Source organism: Mesoplodon bidens (genome assembly GCF_964165515.1).
Source record: "Mesoplodon bidens genome assembly, chromosome: 18".
NCBI lineage: Eukaryota > Metazoa > Chordata > Mammalia > Artiodactyla > Ziphiidae > Mesoplodon > Mesoplodon bidens.
This window is the reverse complement of record NC_138175.1, coordinates 29,923,678-29,939,297: the sequence shown is the minus strand read 5'-3', so window position 1 is coordinate 29,939,297 and position 15,620 is coordinate 29,923,678. Positions and strand designations below refer to the sequence as shown.

Below are 15,620 nucleotides of genomic sequence, written 5' to 3'. Positions count from 1 at the left end.
ACAGACTTGGAGTTAGGGGATCTGGGTTCAAGTCTTGGTTTGGTGGCCTTGGGAAAGTTCCTCCTTCTCTCCAGGTCTTAGTTTCCTGAATTCACCATAACACAGTTGAAGGACAAAGAGTCCCAACCTTTCTCTTGCTCTAATGTGCATGATGGAGAATGTGTATCCTTGCGCCCTCATCCATGGTCACTCTAAGAATCCAGACCTGGGCATCAGTAAGACAGGAGGTGGGTCACCTGCAGGGCCCTGCTCAGGGCTAGAATGCCACCACTCACTTCGCACTCACAAGAGCATATCAGAAGGTACGTGAGAGTAAGGTTAGAATTGCTCTTAACCTTGAATCAGGACTAATATGTGTCTGTCTATCCAACCATCTATCTCTCTATCTATCTAAAACTCATATCTTTTAAAATTAAATATGTTTAGGATTATAATATTTTAAAGAATACCTCTCACAGATGTCTTTAATGTCTTAACCCTCAGCAGTTACAGACAACTTGTGTTTGACACCCCCCAGGGCTGTTCATGACACCCAGTGCCTCTGGGCATTTTCTGGTTAGGTGACTCTTTGGGGGCCTTGCAGCTTGGTTATTTTTCAGATTCTATGAAATGTGTGTGGGTGTAGGAGATTGAAAAAAGACCCAAAGGAGAGTATCCTGGGAGGTGGGGTTACTGTAGCAGAAACCCTGAGGTGTGGCCCTGTGACCCAGCCAGTTTATGGATTGACTACAGCCCTTCACTGAGCCCGACCTAGGTCGGTAACTGTCAAGCTTAAAGTGTACTTGAATTACCCAAGATCTTCTTAAAATGCGGTTTTGACTCAGTAGGTCTGGAGTAAGGGCTCCGTTTCTGAATTTCTAACAAGTTCTCAAGGGCTGCTGCTGCCCCTGAACTACACTTTGAGTAGCAATGGCTTTGTCTCCTCCCCACAGATGGTGCCTCAGAAGAGGAGACCAATCTCAGCAAGATGGTGATGAAATTTTGGGCCAACTTTGCTCGGAACGGGTGAGCTGGTGGCACAGACGGAGCAAGGTTGGGAAGGGGCAGGGCGTGTCTGCTGGGTGGGAGGAGCTTCAACGTGTGCTGGGCAAACTCCCTGCCCTGTGACCCCTGACGTGAGAGCTCCCTCAGTGGACAGGCTGCCCAGGAGATAGTCAGCCTCCTGTCTCTGGAGGCGTATGAGCCTTTGGCAGAGATGAAGCCAGAGGATCCCTGACAATCTCTGGGGGTTGTTGGGGCCACACAGTAGCTTTGGGGAATTTATGTGATTCTGTTCCCAGGAATCCCAACGGGGAGGGGCTTCCCCCTTGGCCACTGTATGACCAGAAAGAAGGGTACCTTCAGATTGGCGTCACCACCCAGGCAGCCGAGAAGCTGAAAGACAAGGAGGTGGCTTTCTGGAACGAGCTCCTGTCCAAGGAGGCGGCAAAGAAGCCACCCCAGTTAAAACATGCTGAGCTGTGAACGGGAGGCTCAGCTGGCCTTGGGGGCTTGTGGGACCCCAGACAGGGGTATTCTATAGAAGGTGTTTGTGGGCCAAAGAGGCATCTTATTGTGGAGGCTGGGGAATTATCTGATGGGAGTAGCAGAGGTCAGGGAGGGGAACTTTCTGTTTCTGTGGCCTCAATTTTGGAAATAAATGTTCTTTTGGAGACCAAGTCAGTGTCTTTGTCTTGGGCTGGAATTAAGTCATCCTCATTAGCGAGAGAAGGATGAGAGAGGGCACCACTGGCAGGAAGGTGACTCGGGCAGCTGTGGCTTGGCCTCTGGACAGGAAGAGTCCAGTAGGCTGGGCCCTGGGAGGGGCTGAGGGGGACACTGCATCTGCTCCATGTCTCTGGGCCGTCAACAACTCCAGTAAGTGGATGTGAGGGAACCAGAGTGCAATGTCCCTCTCCTCCATGTGGAGCCTCCTGTAGACATGGAGGGGGCACAGACCGAGGATGTACCTGGAGTGGGAAAGAGGGGGACTTGCCATGGTGACACTGTGGCACTGTTGTGTGGCCCTTACTGACCCTCCCACAGGTCTTCAATTCTTTAACTTACACAGTATCCTCCCAGGCCCCTCCCTGAGGCCGTCTCTTCCAGCAATTCCTCTGAACCCTTTCTGCAGCCTGGACCACATCAGGTCCAAGCAGGGACCACCTTGAAGTGAGTCCCTGAAGTGTCACCTGAAAACTGACTCTTTCAGAATCCCTGGGGTGACTTCTGCCTCCGGGGATATAGAAAGCTCTAAGGAATGCCACTCCCACCTTAACAGAAAGAAAACAATGGATTATCCTCAAAATCCTGACTTTCTCTGACTCATTCAAAGAGGTTGCAGGGCAGACAATGACCCTGAAATCTCAGGGAAGATGGAGGAGGAGAGATGGGAAGTGAACACTGGCTTCCCGTCTGGCGACAGATGGAAGATGGAGCCACCACATGTGTGAGTACAATGACTCTAAAAACTCGAATCAAGGGCTAGAGGCCAAATGTGGGTGAGTATGAGAGTGTGAAATCCTAAAACCACACACCCACAGGGAATTCACACTTGTTACAGGCCCTTCTCATGGACCTCTATCAGGGACCCGTGAGAAATACTGGGAACAGGTAGTAAGATGAGAGAAAACCTGCCTCAAGGGTGCAGGCTTCAAGCTCTGCTCAGACACTTCTCCATTAAAAAATAAAATCCCAGGCTCCCCTGGTGGCGCAGTGGTTGAGAGTCCGCCTGCCGATGCAGGGGACACGGGTTCGTGCCCCGGTCTGGGAGAATCCCACATGCCACGGGGCGGCTGAGCCTGCGCGTCCGGAGCCTGTGCTCCGCAACGGGAGAGGCCACAACAGTGAGAGGCCCATGTACCACACAAAAAATAATAATAATAAAAAATAAAAAAATCCCCAAACCACTGACGAAAGGTCAGCAAACCCACTTCCCTTGGAGCCCTGGGAAAGACCTATTGTGGCTGAGGAAAAGGAAAATTTTAGAACTTTATATACATATAAAAAATCTTGGGCTTCCCTGGTGGCGCAGTGGTTAAGAATCTGCCTGCCAATGCAGGCAAAATGGGTTCGAGCCCTGGTCCAGGAAGATCCCACATGCTGCAGAGCAACTAAGCCTGTGCGCCACAACTGAGCCCACATGCCACAACTACTGAAGGCCAAATGCCTAGAGGCCGTGTTCCTCAACTAGAGAAGTCACCGCAATGAGAAGCCCGTGCACCACAACGAAGAGTAGCCTCCACTCACCACAACCAAAGAAAGCCCGCGTGCAGCAACGAAGAACCATTGCACTCAAAAATAAATAAAAATAAATAAATTTATTTAAAAACAAAAACAAAATGTTAAGTATAATCCTAGTGCAGGTGACAGCAGAAATGCTAGGCATCCTCCTGCAACGTTTTGAAGGACAGGGACAGTCTAGATCATGGCTTTATATCTAAAGTGCCAACTCCTCTTTTCTGGGAAAGATGATAACCCTTTCTGGGAGTTCGCACATGCTCACATGATTGATGAGGACGACACAGGACACACAGCTATGCACAGCAGCCCTGTCTTACTGGTTTGTAAGTAGGAAAAAATCGCCTAAAATATGACGGATAATAAGTAATAGCTAATGTTTTGGTAACTTACTGTGTGCCAGGCTTAAACTTAATATTGTTGCATCAATTAAATTCTTAAATCTTATTAAATTCAGATATCATAATTTGTTGCATAGATAAATTCTTAAATAACCAGGCATTATTATTTTACACTTTTGCAGCAGAGGAGAATGACCACACAGGTTATGAAACCTGGAAGTAACAGACACGTGTGGTACTGGCCCTCCTGCAGGCTGACTGCAGGCCCCAACACAACCGGACACCATGTCATCCCATGAAAGGTGAGAACACGGAACACCTGGCAGAGGCAGCAATGGGAAAGCCCTGAGCTGGCAGTCAGAGCCCTCTGCACAGCTCTGTGACCTCTCTGGGCTTCAGCCTCCCACCTCTGCAGCCAGGAGCACAGCTGAACTGTCTCCGAAGACCCTTGCAGCCGTGAAAAAGGAGAGGCCGGATTCAGCCTCCGATGATGTCATAAACGGCACCCTGTGGCCGGGAGGTGAGACAGCTGTAGTGTAGGCGCAGTCCTCTGAGTATAGGCTGTGTGCCCTTGGGTAAGTTGCTTAACCTCTCTGCAATTGGCACAATCGCTCCAGAGCTTGCAGGTTCACTGCATGGTGCTGGGGGCTGGCTTTCTCTTGTCCCCAGAGGCCCTGTTCATGGTCTCTCCAAGGCTCTGTACCCTATCCTGGGCACAGATGGGGCAGGAAACCTGAACCTAGTGACTGAAAGCAATTATCTCAAGACAGAGGACACCATCCTAAACTCAGGCTCTTGGCCTGAGGGCAGCTGGAGCCAGGCCTGTTGTTGGGAAGGGTGGAGACTGTCCAAATGCTGTGGCGGGGACTCGTTCCATGGGGTTTGTTGGAGGACATCCCCACGTCCTCTGGCACTGCATAAGCAAGTTTCCTATCCATCTCTGCCCTCACCATGAGCTTGCTTGCAAAGCAGGGAGCCTTTCTCCAGGAGCTTGTTGGGAGCTCAAGGATTCTCTGTGCACAAATGTCAGTGTGGAGAGAGCGATCATAAAGGACACCGTTCGGGAAGCCCGAGCTAGGAGCCAGGCCACTATCTGGCTTTTTCCCCCTCATTGAAATTAATCTTTTTTATCGAAAGGAGGAAATGAAATCTCCGAGAGTATCAGTGACTTGACAGGTCAGGAAGTGGCATGGTGGCTGTGAACCCGAGTGCCTGACACCAACACCCACCCATTCAGCACAGGCCGGCTCCCGAAATGCCCTCTTCACGCGGGGCACATGTGGCCAATCTTGCTCCTGACTTTTGAGCCACGTGTCTCCTCTTTCTCTCCCAGTGCCCATCAACTAGGAATTCCCTCCCCAGACCGCCAGGGGGCCCAACACCTGAAATATATTACCTGTTCCCTCAGCAAACACTTCTTGCTAGTAAACACCACCAGGCCCTCCGCACTGCAGCACCACCAACACTCTGCAGAGGAACACATGAAGTCCTTCTTCTGAAACCAAGTCTCAGGGAAACAGCTGGGAAATTCCCACCAAATCCAAATCACTTTCGGGGTTTCAAGTAGCCATGGGCTGCATTTGAGGGAAGGGAAGATGTCAGCCTGATCTAGGGAGGAACTTGCGAAGATTCAGAGCCAAGGCCCTGCAGGGAGCTGTCACGGGTGGCGAGTGTCCTGTCAGTAGCCCTGGGCAAGCCAAGACTGATGTTCCCTGTGGGGAGGCAGGGGGCAGAGCTGCTCCAGGCGTGTGTGGTCCGCACAGTGGGGCGTCTGTGAAGCGTTCCCAGGACTCGGGCACACCTTCAATGTAAGCGCAGCATATGAAAGCGTCCAGCTTTCAGAATTGCTCCTCCACGTATGAAGGTGATTTGACGTGTTGAAGGGAAAAATGGGTGTCACATATAGTGTCCTTTTACATTTTATCTTAGCGATTCTTTTTACTCACCAGGGTTAAAACTGTGGCAGAAAATACAAACGGGTCTTTCCAGGGTGTTTTAGACGCCAGTCCCGTGTAGAACTCAAACAAGAGGGGTGTGGGATTCCATCCCCTTTGGGTACTTTTCCAGGCTCTCATCACCAAGGACTGAGTTTGGCAGAGGCCCCCAGAGAAGGAAAATGAGAAATGGACAACGTTCTCTGCAACCCATACTCGTAAGGGGAATAGAGGGAGTGTGTCCTCTGTGTGTCCAGTGCCCTATGTCGTCTGGCGAGGCTTTCATTTGGAGCTGAGAACCTGAAGCTCAAATTAACCTAAGCAGCTAAGACGCTCTGACTGTGTGTGTTTTGCGGGTTGTGGGGGGGGGTACTCTTTGGTCCAGAGCCGAGGTCTCTGCACGTCCAGTCCAGTTCCCCACGCCAGCCCTGATGGGCACGGCGTCTCTTTGTTCAAGACAGAAGAAGGAAGACAGAGCCAGAATAAAGTCAACAACTTTTATTACAACTCACATATTTCATAGAAAAAGGAATGTAGCGTCAGGTCCGCTTGTATGAAAAACGGTAAAATGCAGGTTTGTCCTGGTTGCTCTGTTGACACCTGGGGCAGGCTCTCCGCGACATCAGGCACAGCAGCTGCACTTGTCCGAGGCCCCTTTGCAGACGCAGCCCTGGGCACACTTGGCGCAGCCCACGGGGCAGCAGGAGCAGCAGCCTGGGGAGGCAAGGGCAGCGTGCAGTCGGACCACGCGTTGTCCACAACCAACCTTCCCAACACCAGGCCTGGCCCCAGCCGCCCTCAGGCCCAGACCCTGAGTTTACGACGGTGTCCTCTGTCCTGAGCGAATTGCTCTCAGACACTAGGTTCAGGTCGCCTGCCCCATCTGTGCCCAGGACAGGGCACAGCGCCTTGGACAGACAGTGAGCAGGGCCTCTGGGGACAAGACAAAGCCGGCCCCCAGCACCACCAGTGATGTGAGCCACGTCCTCAGGATCAAAGTGGAGGCAAACCCCTCACAGAGTAGCTCCCGCTCGGGATAGGGAGGCTCTGGGCTGCTTCGACAGGAAGGGGCTGCACCAGGTCCGAGAAGCCACACACGGTCGCTCGCTCATGTCCCTACAGTGCTTCAGTCCCTGGGAGGATTCAGAAGCGTGCCTCAGGAGGCAGGAGGACTAGTTCTAGTGACAGGTCTGAGGTCGTTGGTTGGTGACCCGTCTGGGCCTCAGTCTCCCTGTTCTCTAGTGCGCGCCTGGGTCTCGGTCATGTCGAAGGTGATTCCAGCTCTGATTGGGAATCCCTTCCTGGTGAGGGGGGTGCCGGGAAGTTTGGTCTCTCTCCTGCTCCTGCCTGCTGAGCTCTGGGCTCCCTCCTCGCACTCAGCCCACACCCCGCATTGCCAGAGAAGGCCCCGCACACTCACTCTTCTTGCAGGAGGTGCATCTGCAGGCCTTGCAGGTGCAGGAGCCAGCGCAGCTGCAGGAGCCGCCTGCCAGGAAGGGTAAGGCCAGCAGTGAGCAGGGAGAGGGATGCAGGAGCTACAGCAGACGGTCAGCAATGCCTCCCTGAGCCCTCCTCCTCCGTCAGGACCCAGTCCTGGGAGCTCGTGTCCACTCAGGCGGATAGAGAAGCCCCAGCTCGTCTCTTCTGGTCCAAGGAGAGTAGGTCCCCTCCTGATGGGACTCCACAGGGAAGGTCCCAGGCTCCAGACCCAGCCCAGGCTGACTGGGGCTGGGGGCCAGGGCCCATGGCCTGAACCCCAAAGAGGCAGTGTCCCCTCCTCCCATCCAGTCCTGGCAGCTCCGAGGCCTCCTCCAAACACTGGGTCCCGGTCTAGCAATCCCCTGACCAGCTGGGTGACCTCAAGAAGGACAGCCTGGAGCCTCCGTGCCCTCAGTGTCAACAGAGAGGCAAAGGGAGACTGACATGCTCCCAGGGGCCTGGCTACCAAGAAAGCCCCGGACCCGTGACAGGAGTCCTCCTGAGCTCAAACTCAAAACCCTCCCTTGTCGTCCTGTGCCTGGGAAGGGGGCATCCTAAGGCTCAAAGCCAGGGCTCCCTTACCAGTGGGGCAGGAGCACTTGGGGTCCATCTGGAGGAGAAGTGAGGCCCGAGGTCCAAAGCAAGGGGCGAAGCGGCTGCACGGGTCCGGTGGGGGCCGTGTGGGAGCGAGGAGCCCGGGGGCTCAGTTATAGGCCGAGGAGGCGGCCCGGGCGCAGAGGCCCCGCCCCCGCCTTGCACGCGCCCCGCGGATCCGCGCCCGCGCCCACGCCCGCGGCCGCGCCCGCGCCCGCGCCGTCCGCAGCGCCCTCAGCGCCCTGGGCCGGGCTGTGAGCAACAGGCGGGGCCGAGCGCACGATTCCACTTCGGTGCCGGCTGGAGCGGAGGAACCGGGTGCCGTGCGGTAAGCGGTGTCCCAGCCCCCTGGCCGCCCCTTCCCAATGTGCCCGACGGGAGCAGCCACCCTGTTGGCGGGTTGTGCAGGAATCCAGCTCCCGCGTCCTGCGGTCTTCCCCGCCCCGGGCCCCGCGCCGCCGGCCTGCGGGTCGCCGTTTCCTGCAGCCTGAGAACAGCCCCCGCCTCCCGCTCGTGTCCCTGGCTTGGCTGGAGCCGGGGAGCGGTGTCAGAGACGGCAGGCGGATGTGACCCTCAGCACCGTTTCGCCCAGCCCACGTGTCCCCAGGCGTTGCCAGCCCCGGTCCCCACCACGGTCCTTTGGAAGCATGTTTCCGGTACCGTCTCCTGGAACCGCAGCGCGCTGAACATTGCCTTCAGCCGCTAGTCGTCCTCACTTGTGTCTTCCTTTCCTGGAGGGATCCTGGCTCATTTCCGCGGGGGCTTCTTTGCCTCAACTTTCCAGGGGGGCTCCTCACTGTAGCCGGTCCACCCCACGCCAGGGTGGAGGTTCCCCAATCATGGGATGCTCCCCAGGGACGGCGTCATTGTAGGTGATAGGCAGACCTGGCGTTAAATAACAAAGCAGCGAGACAAGTGGATAGTTCCCTTTGAGTAGTCCCGACAGTTACTCACCGTGGAGTCCAGGCCAAGCCTTGTTCATCACTCTTGCTCTTTGAACTGTCACACCAACCGGGAAGGGAGATCCTAGTCAGGAGCCCGTTTCCCAAAGGCCAAACTACCTACAGTACAAGGAGGCTCCGGAGGCAGGCCCACGGTGCTGGGGAGTGGTGCCCTGCTTCTGTGCTTTTGTCGCTTCGCGGCTGAGAGAGGGAGTCAGTGAGAAAGCTCCCCTTTGGCCCAGAGCTGTGTCCTCAGCCCGTCTCTGCCATGTCCAGCTCAATCCTGGGGGCGACCAGAGTGACGGAATAGGAATGGATTTATGACTTTGTGGCTGCCTTCTGACTCTCTCCTTCAGTAGTGTTCAAGAGGTTTCTTTTGGCATAACATATTTCGGAAAATCGCTGAAAAGAAAATGGTAAGGAAATCCGGATGCAGGTGACAGCAGAAATGGCAGGATCCTTCTGTATGTGTTAGGAGGACGGCGACTGTGTGACTCACGGCTTTCTACCTGTAGTGTCAACGGCTCTTTGCGGGAAGGCCGGATAACCCTCTCAGGGGAACTGGTCCCAGGCTCACAGGGTTGATGAGGACGGCCCAGAGCACAGAGCTAAACACACCATCCTTGCTTGCGTGTCTGGAAGGAGGACAATGTCTCCTAGGCTAATGATAACAAATAAATAAAGAGATAAATAAGTGAATCGGTGATCCGATGGATTACTCACTGAGTGCCCAGTAGGTTCTGATCTTCTTTGCGTGTATTCAATTCTGTACTCCCGAGAGCCAGACACTATTATTTTGCCCTTTAGAGCAGAGGAGACTGAGCCAGAGAGAGGTTATGTCACAGGGCTACATGTGACACAGATGGGACTGGCCCTCCTGCAGGCTGACTGCAGCCCCCCGCCCAACCGGACACCATGTCATCCCATGAAAGGTGAGAACACGGAACACCTGGCACAGAGGCAGCGGTGGGAAAGCCCTGAGCTGGCAGTCAGAGCCCTCTGCACAGCTCTGTGACCTCTCTGGGCTTCAGCCTCCCACCTCTGCAGCCAGGAGCACAGCTGGACTGTCTCCGAAGACCCTTGCAGCCCTGAAAAAGGAGAGGCCGGATTCAGCCTCCAGTGATGTCATAACCGGCACCCTGTGGCCGGGAGGTGAGACAGCTGTAGTGTAGGCGTAGTCCTCTGAGTATAGGCTGTGTGCCCTTGGGTAAGTTGCTTAACCTCTCTGCAATTGGCACCCTCACTCCAGACCTTGCAGGTTCACTGAGTCTGTGCAAATGCTGTGGCGGTGCCTCGTTCCATGGGGCTTGTTGGAGAACATCCCCACGCCCTCTGGCACTGGATAAGCAAGGTTCCTATCCATCTGTGCCCTCACCATGAGCTTGCTTGCAAACCAGGGAGCCTTTCTCCAGGAGCTTGTTGGGAGCTCAAGGATTCTCTGTGCACAAATGTCAGTGTGGAGAGAGCGATCATAAAGGACACCGTTCGGGAAGCCCGAGCTAGGAGCCAGGCCACTATCTGGCTTATTCCCCCTCATTGAAATTAATCTTTTTTAGCGAAAGGAGGAAATGAAATCTCCGAGAGTATCAGTGACTTGCCAGGTCAGGAAGTGGCATGCTGGCTGTGAACCCGAGTGCCTGACACCAACACCCACGCACGCAGAACGGGCCGGCTCCTGAAATGCCCCCCTTGACACAGGGCACCTGTGGGCAATCTTGCTCCTGACTTCTGAGCCACGTGTCTCCTCTTTCTCTCCGAGTGCCCATCAACTAGGAGTTCCCTCCCCAGACCGCCAGGGGGCGCAACACCTGAACTATATTACCTGTTCCCTCAGCACACGCTTCTTGCTAATAAACAGCACCAGGCCCTCCGCACTGCAGCACCACCATCACTCTGCAGAGGAACACATGAGGTCCTTCTTCTGAAAGCAAGTCTCAGGGAAACAGCTGGGAAATTCCCACCAAATTCAAATCACTATCGGGGTGTCAAGTAGCCACGGGCTGCATTTGAGGGAAGGGAAGATGTCAGCCTGATCTAGGGAGGAACTTGCGAAGATTCAGAGCCAAGGCCCTGCAGGGAGCTGTCACGGGTGGCGAGTGTCCTGTCAGTAGCCCTGGGCAAGCCAAGACTGATGTTCCCTGTGGGGAGGCAGGGGGCAGAGCTGCTCCAGGCGTGTGTGGTCCGCACAGTGGGGCGTCTGTGAAGCGTTCCCAGGACTCGGGCACACCTTCAATGTAAGTGCAGCATATGAAAGCGTCCAGCTTTCAGAATTGCTCCTCCACGTATGAAGGTGATTTGACGTGTTGAAGGGAAAAATGGGTGTCACATATAGTGTCCTTTTCTATTTTATCTCAGCGATTCTTTTTACTGACCAGGGTTAAAACTGTGGCAGAAAATACAAATAGGTCTTTCCAGGGTGTTTTAGACGCCAGTCGCGTGTAGAAGTCAAACAAGAGGGGTGTGGGATTCCATCCCCTCTGGGTACTTTTCCAGGCTCTCATCACCGAGGACTGAGTTTGGCAGGGGCCCCCAGAGAAGGACAATGAGAAATGGACAACGTTCTCTGCAATCCCTACTCGTAAGGGGAATAGAGGGAGCGTGTCCTCTGTGTGTCCAGTGCCCTATGTCATCGGGCGAGGCTTTCATTTGGAGCTGAGAAACTGAAGCTCAACTTAACCTAAGGGGCTAAGAGGCTCCGTGTGCGTGGGTTTTGGCGGGTGGGGGGGTACTCTTTGGTCCAGAGCCGAGGTCTCTGCACGTCCAGTCCAGTTCCCCACGCCAGCCCTGATGGGCACGGCGTCTCTTTGTTCAAGACAGAAGAAGGAAGACAGCGCCAGAATAAAGTCAACAACTTTTATTACAACTCACATATTTCATAGAAAAAGGAATGTAGCGTCAGGTCCGCTTGTATGAAAAACGGTAAAATGCAGGTTTGTCCTGGTTGCCCTGTTGACACCTGGGGCAGGCTCTCCGCGACATCAGGCACAGCAGCTGCACTTGTCCGAGGCCCCTTTGCAGACGCAGCCCTGGGCACACTTGGCGCAGCCCACGGGGCAGCAGGAGCAGCAGCCTGGGGAGGCAAGGGCAGCGTGCAGTCGGACCACGCGTTGTCCGCAACCACCCTTCCCAACAGCAGGCCTGGCCCAGCCGCCCTCAGGCCCAGACCCTGAGTTTACGACGGTGTCCTCTGTCCTGAGAGAATTGCTCTCAGGCACTAGGTTCAGGTTGCCTGCCCCATCTGTGCCCAGGACAGGGCACAGCGCCTTGGAGAGACACTGAGCAGGGCCTCTGGGGACAAGACAAAGCCAGCCCCCAGCACCACCAGTGATGTGAGCCAACTCCTCAGGATCAAAGTGGAGGCAAACCCCTCACAGAGCAGCTCCCGCTCGGGATAGGGAGGCTCTGGGCTGCTTCGACAGGAAGGGGCTGCACCAGGTCCGAGAAGCCACACAGGGTCACTCGTTCATGTCCCTACAGTGCTTCAGTCCCTGGGAGGATTCAGAAGCGTGACTCAGGAGGGAGGAGGACTAGTTCTAGTGACAGGTCTGAGGTCGTTGGTTGGTGACCCGTCTGGGCCTCAGTCTCCCTGTTCTCTAGTGCGCGCCTGGGTCTCGGTCATGTCGAAGGTGATTCCAGCTCTGATTGGGAGTCCCTTCCTGGTGAGGGGGGTGCCGGGAAGTTTGGTCTCTCTCCTGCTCCTGCCTGCTGAGCTCTGGGCTCCCTCCTCGCACTCAGCCCACACCCCGCATTGCCAGAGAAGGCCCCGCACACTCACTCTTCTTGCAGGAGGTGCATCTGCAGGCCTTGCAGGTGCAGGAGCCAGCGCAGCTGCAGGAGCCGCCTGCCAGGAAGGGAAAGGCCAGCAGTGAGCAGGGAGAGGGATGCAGGAGCTACAGCAGACGGTCAGCAATGCCTCCCTGAGCCCTCCTCCGTCAGGACCCAGTCCTGGGAGCTCGTGTCCACTCAGGCGGATAGAGAAGCCCCAGCTCGTCTCTTCTGGTCCAAGGAGAGTAGGTCCCCTCCTGATGGGACTCCACAGGGAAGGTCCCAGGCTCCAGACCCAGCCCAGGCTGACTGGGGCTGGGGGCCAGGGCCCATGGCCTGAACCCCAAAGAGGCAGTGTCCCCTCCTCCCATCCAGTCCCGGCAAGTCCGAGGCCTCCTCCAAACCCTGGGTCTAGCAATTCCGTGACCTGCTGGGTGACCTCAACAAAGGCAGTCTTGAGCCTCTGTACTCCCCTTTCAAAAATAGAGGCTGGAAATCTCTGGCGATCTAGTGGTTAGGGGACAGCGCTCTCACTTCCTAGTGTCTGGGTTCCGTCCCTGGTCAGGGAACTAAGCTCCCACAAGCTGAGTGGTACAGCCAAACAACAAAACAAAAAATAGATTAAAAAAATGCTGTCGCTGCCCTGGCTGGGAAGAAAGCACTGGGTGAACCGCGGCCGTCCACTTGTGCTCAAATTGAAACTTCTTCCTCATCTAACCCCAGGGACAGTGTGTCCTGGGCTGAGAAGCGGGCATCCAAGGCCCAGAGCCAGGGGTTCCTTACCAGTGGGGCAGGAGCAGTTGGGGTCCATTTGGAGCCAAGGCGAGGCCGGGGGTCGAAAGCAAGCGGCCAAGAGGCCCGTGAGCTGGTGGGAGGCGTGTGGAGCCTAGGAGCCTGCTTGCAGTGTTTGTACCCAGAGGAGGCGGCCCGGGCGCAGAGGTCCCACCCCCTCCTTGCGCCCGCCCCGCGGATCTGCGCCCGCCCCGCCCGCAGCGCCCGGGGCCCCGGCTGTGAGCAACCCTTGGGGCCGAGACAGGATTCTCCCAGTGTACGTGGGTCCGCTCTGCGCACGGAGAGCCGTCTTTGGTGCCTGCTGGCCGGTAGGGACTGTTTGCCAGGAGGTGCGCGGTGTCCTAGCCTCCCTGTCCGCCCCTCCCGATTTTCCCGAGGGCGGCAGCCACCTTGTTCCGGGATTTTCCAGCAACCCAGCCTCTGTATCCTCGCTGTCTTCCCCACCACCGGCCCCCGCGCTGTTGTCTTCAGGTTCCCCCTTTCCGGAGCCCGTGTGCAACCCTAGTCTCGCGCTCCCGTCCCAGGCATGGCTGGATCCTGGGAGTTGTGTGCAGAGAGCGGCGGTGGATGTGACCTTCACCACCAATCCTCCGACTCCCTCTTCCCCCACCATTTCCTGTCCTGGTCCCCACGATGGTCCTTAGGCAGCGCTTCTCTAACGTTTCTCCGTAAGAGCACCGCGACCAACTCAGGCCTCTGCCTCCCATCCTTCCTTCTTTTCTGCACTACTGAATGGATGGATGGGCACACTTGTCCCTGTGCTCCTGGCCTAAACTTGGCAGGGGATTTCCTGACCCTAGCCAGTCCACCCTGCACCAGGATGGAGGTTCCCAAAGGATGAGATCCCACCCCGTGGAAGGGATCATTGTAAGTGATGGGCAGACCTGGCATTAAAGAGCAAAGCATGAAAAGTGGTTATTTCCCTTTCAGTATTCAGCAGTGGGAAGGGCACTGAGCAGGCAGTCACATCCCTCTGCATAGCTCTGTGACCTCTCTGGACTTTAGTCTCCCATCTCTGCAGCCAGAAGCACAACTAGACTGTCTGAAAGGACACTTCCAGCTCTGAATAATGATAGGCAGGACTCAGCCTTCAGTGACCTCCTAATCGGCCACCTTTGGCAAGGAGGTGAGACAGCCTTGCTCTAGCTTCAGACCTCTGAATATGATCTGTGTGCCCTTAGGCAGGTTGCTGAAACTCTGGGTAGCTGGCGCAATCATTCCCGCCCCTGCAGGTTCACTGTGTTACTGGTTCAATATAGATCAAGTGATAGGAAGGGTGGGCATTGATTTTGTGTTTCTCCAAATGGTGTGGCAGCATTTTATCCTAGGGGGGCTATTGCAGGGCATCCGCACTCCCCCTGCCAGTGGATCAGTAAACTTGCAATCAAACCTGAACCTCCAGCCTGGAGTCATGCTTGCAACACCATGAGCCTTTCCCCAAGAGCTTGTTGGAATTCAGCAAGATTGTGTCCCAGTAAAGTCACTGTGAACAGAAGCATCCTAGTAGACAGAGTTTATTAAGCCCTAGTGAGGAGCTAGGCCACTCTCAATACCACACAGGGATATCATCTCCTTTTTATAGGACATGGAGACTTAGAGAGGTCGAGCGACTCATTTAGGATACGCGGCTGGTAAGTGCCACTGTGGTCTGTGAACCAAGACTGCCTGACACCAGCACCCATGCACCCAGCACAGGCTGGCTCCTGAAATCCCCTCTTCACACAGGACACCTGTGGGTGAGTGCGGTCCTGACACTTGGGCCACGTGACTCGTCTTTCTCTTTGACTTTCCATCAAATAGCAAATCCCTCCAGAAGTTGTCAGGAGGACCAGCTCTCGCCATTATTTACAGGTCACTCAGCGCCTCACTCCTTCCTAATAAATACCACCACCACGTTGTAAATGCAGAATCTGACACTACCCTGCACAGGCAGACATGAAGTCCTTCATGTGGAACCAGTTTCCAGGTACTCTGCCTCTTGTTGGGAAATGGCTGGGCATTACCTACAAATTCCTAGTCACTTTGCTGGTTTCCAGTAGCCAAGGGCTGGATTTTGAAGGCAGCGTTCAGCCTGACCTAAAGGAACTTCCAAAGATTCAGAGCCAACTCACCGCAGGGAGCTCTCAGGGGTAGCAGGTGTCCTCTCACTGGCACTGGGCCAGCCGAGACGGATGTTCCCCGTGGGGATGGTGGGAAGAGCTACTTCAGGTGTGGGTGATCCACACAGTGGGGCGTTTGAAAGTGTTTTCCGTGTTCAACATACTCCTTTGATGAACTCATGGTTTTTTTCTAATAATTGAAGTATGGCTGATTTACAATATTGTGTTAGTTTCAGGTGAACAAACATGTTTTTACTTTTTAAATTTTTCCTGTATTACTCTGATCCTCATACATTTATTCAAATTTACTGAATCAAAAATTGGGTTTTGTATTTTGTGTCCTTTGAAATTCTTCTTAGTAGTTCACTTAATTTTATTTTACCAAAGTTTAGGTTTGTGAAGTTAGAAAATAAAAACCACAGCTAGAAAATTCACACATCTTTCAGTGCAGGGAGT

At 54.8% G+C, this 15,620-nt stretch overlaps 1 protein-coding gene across 2 annotated transcripts in view; it reads left to right on the top strand.

Moving 5' to 3' along the window:
- Nucleotides 1–1,674, top strand: part of LOC308605445 (liver carboxylesterase-like) — a 29,506-nt gene extending 27,832 nt beyond the window's left edge. For both annotated transcript variants that reach the window (XM_081215481.1, XM_081215480.1), the window contains exons 13-14: nt 933–1,005; nt 1,281–1,674. In XM_081215481.1, the coding sequence (XP_081071607.1) occupies nt 933–1,005; nt 1,281–1,464 (257 nt within the window). In that variant the 3' untranslated portion in view covers nt 1,465–1,674. The remainder of the gene's footprint in view (nt 1–932; nt 1,006–1,280) is intronic.
- The last annotated feature ends 13,946 nt before the right edge of the window (nt 1,675–15,620 follow it).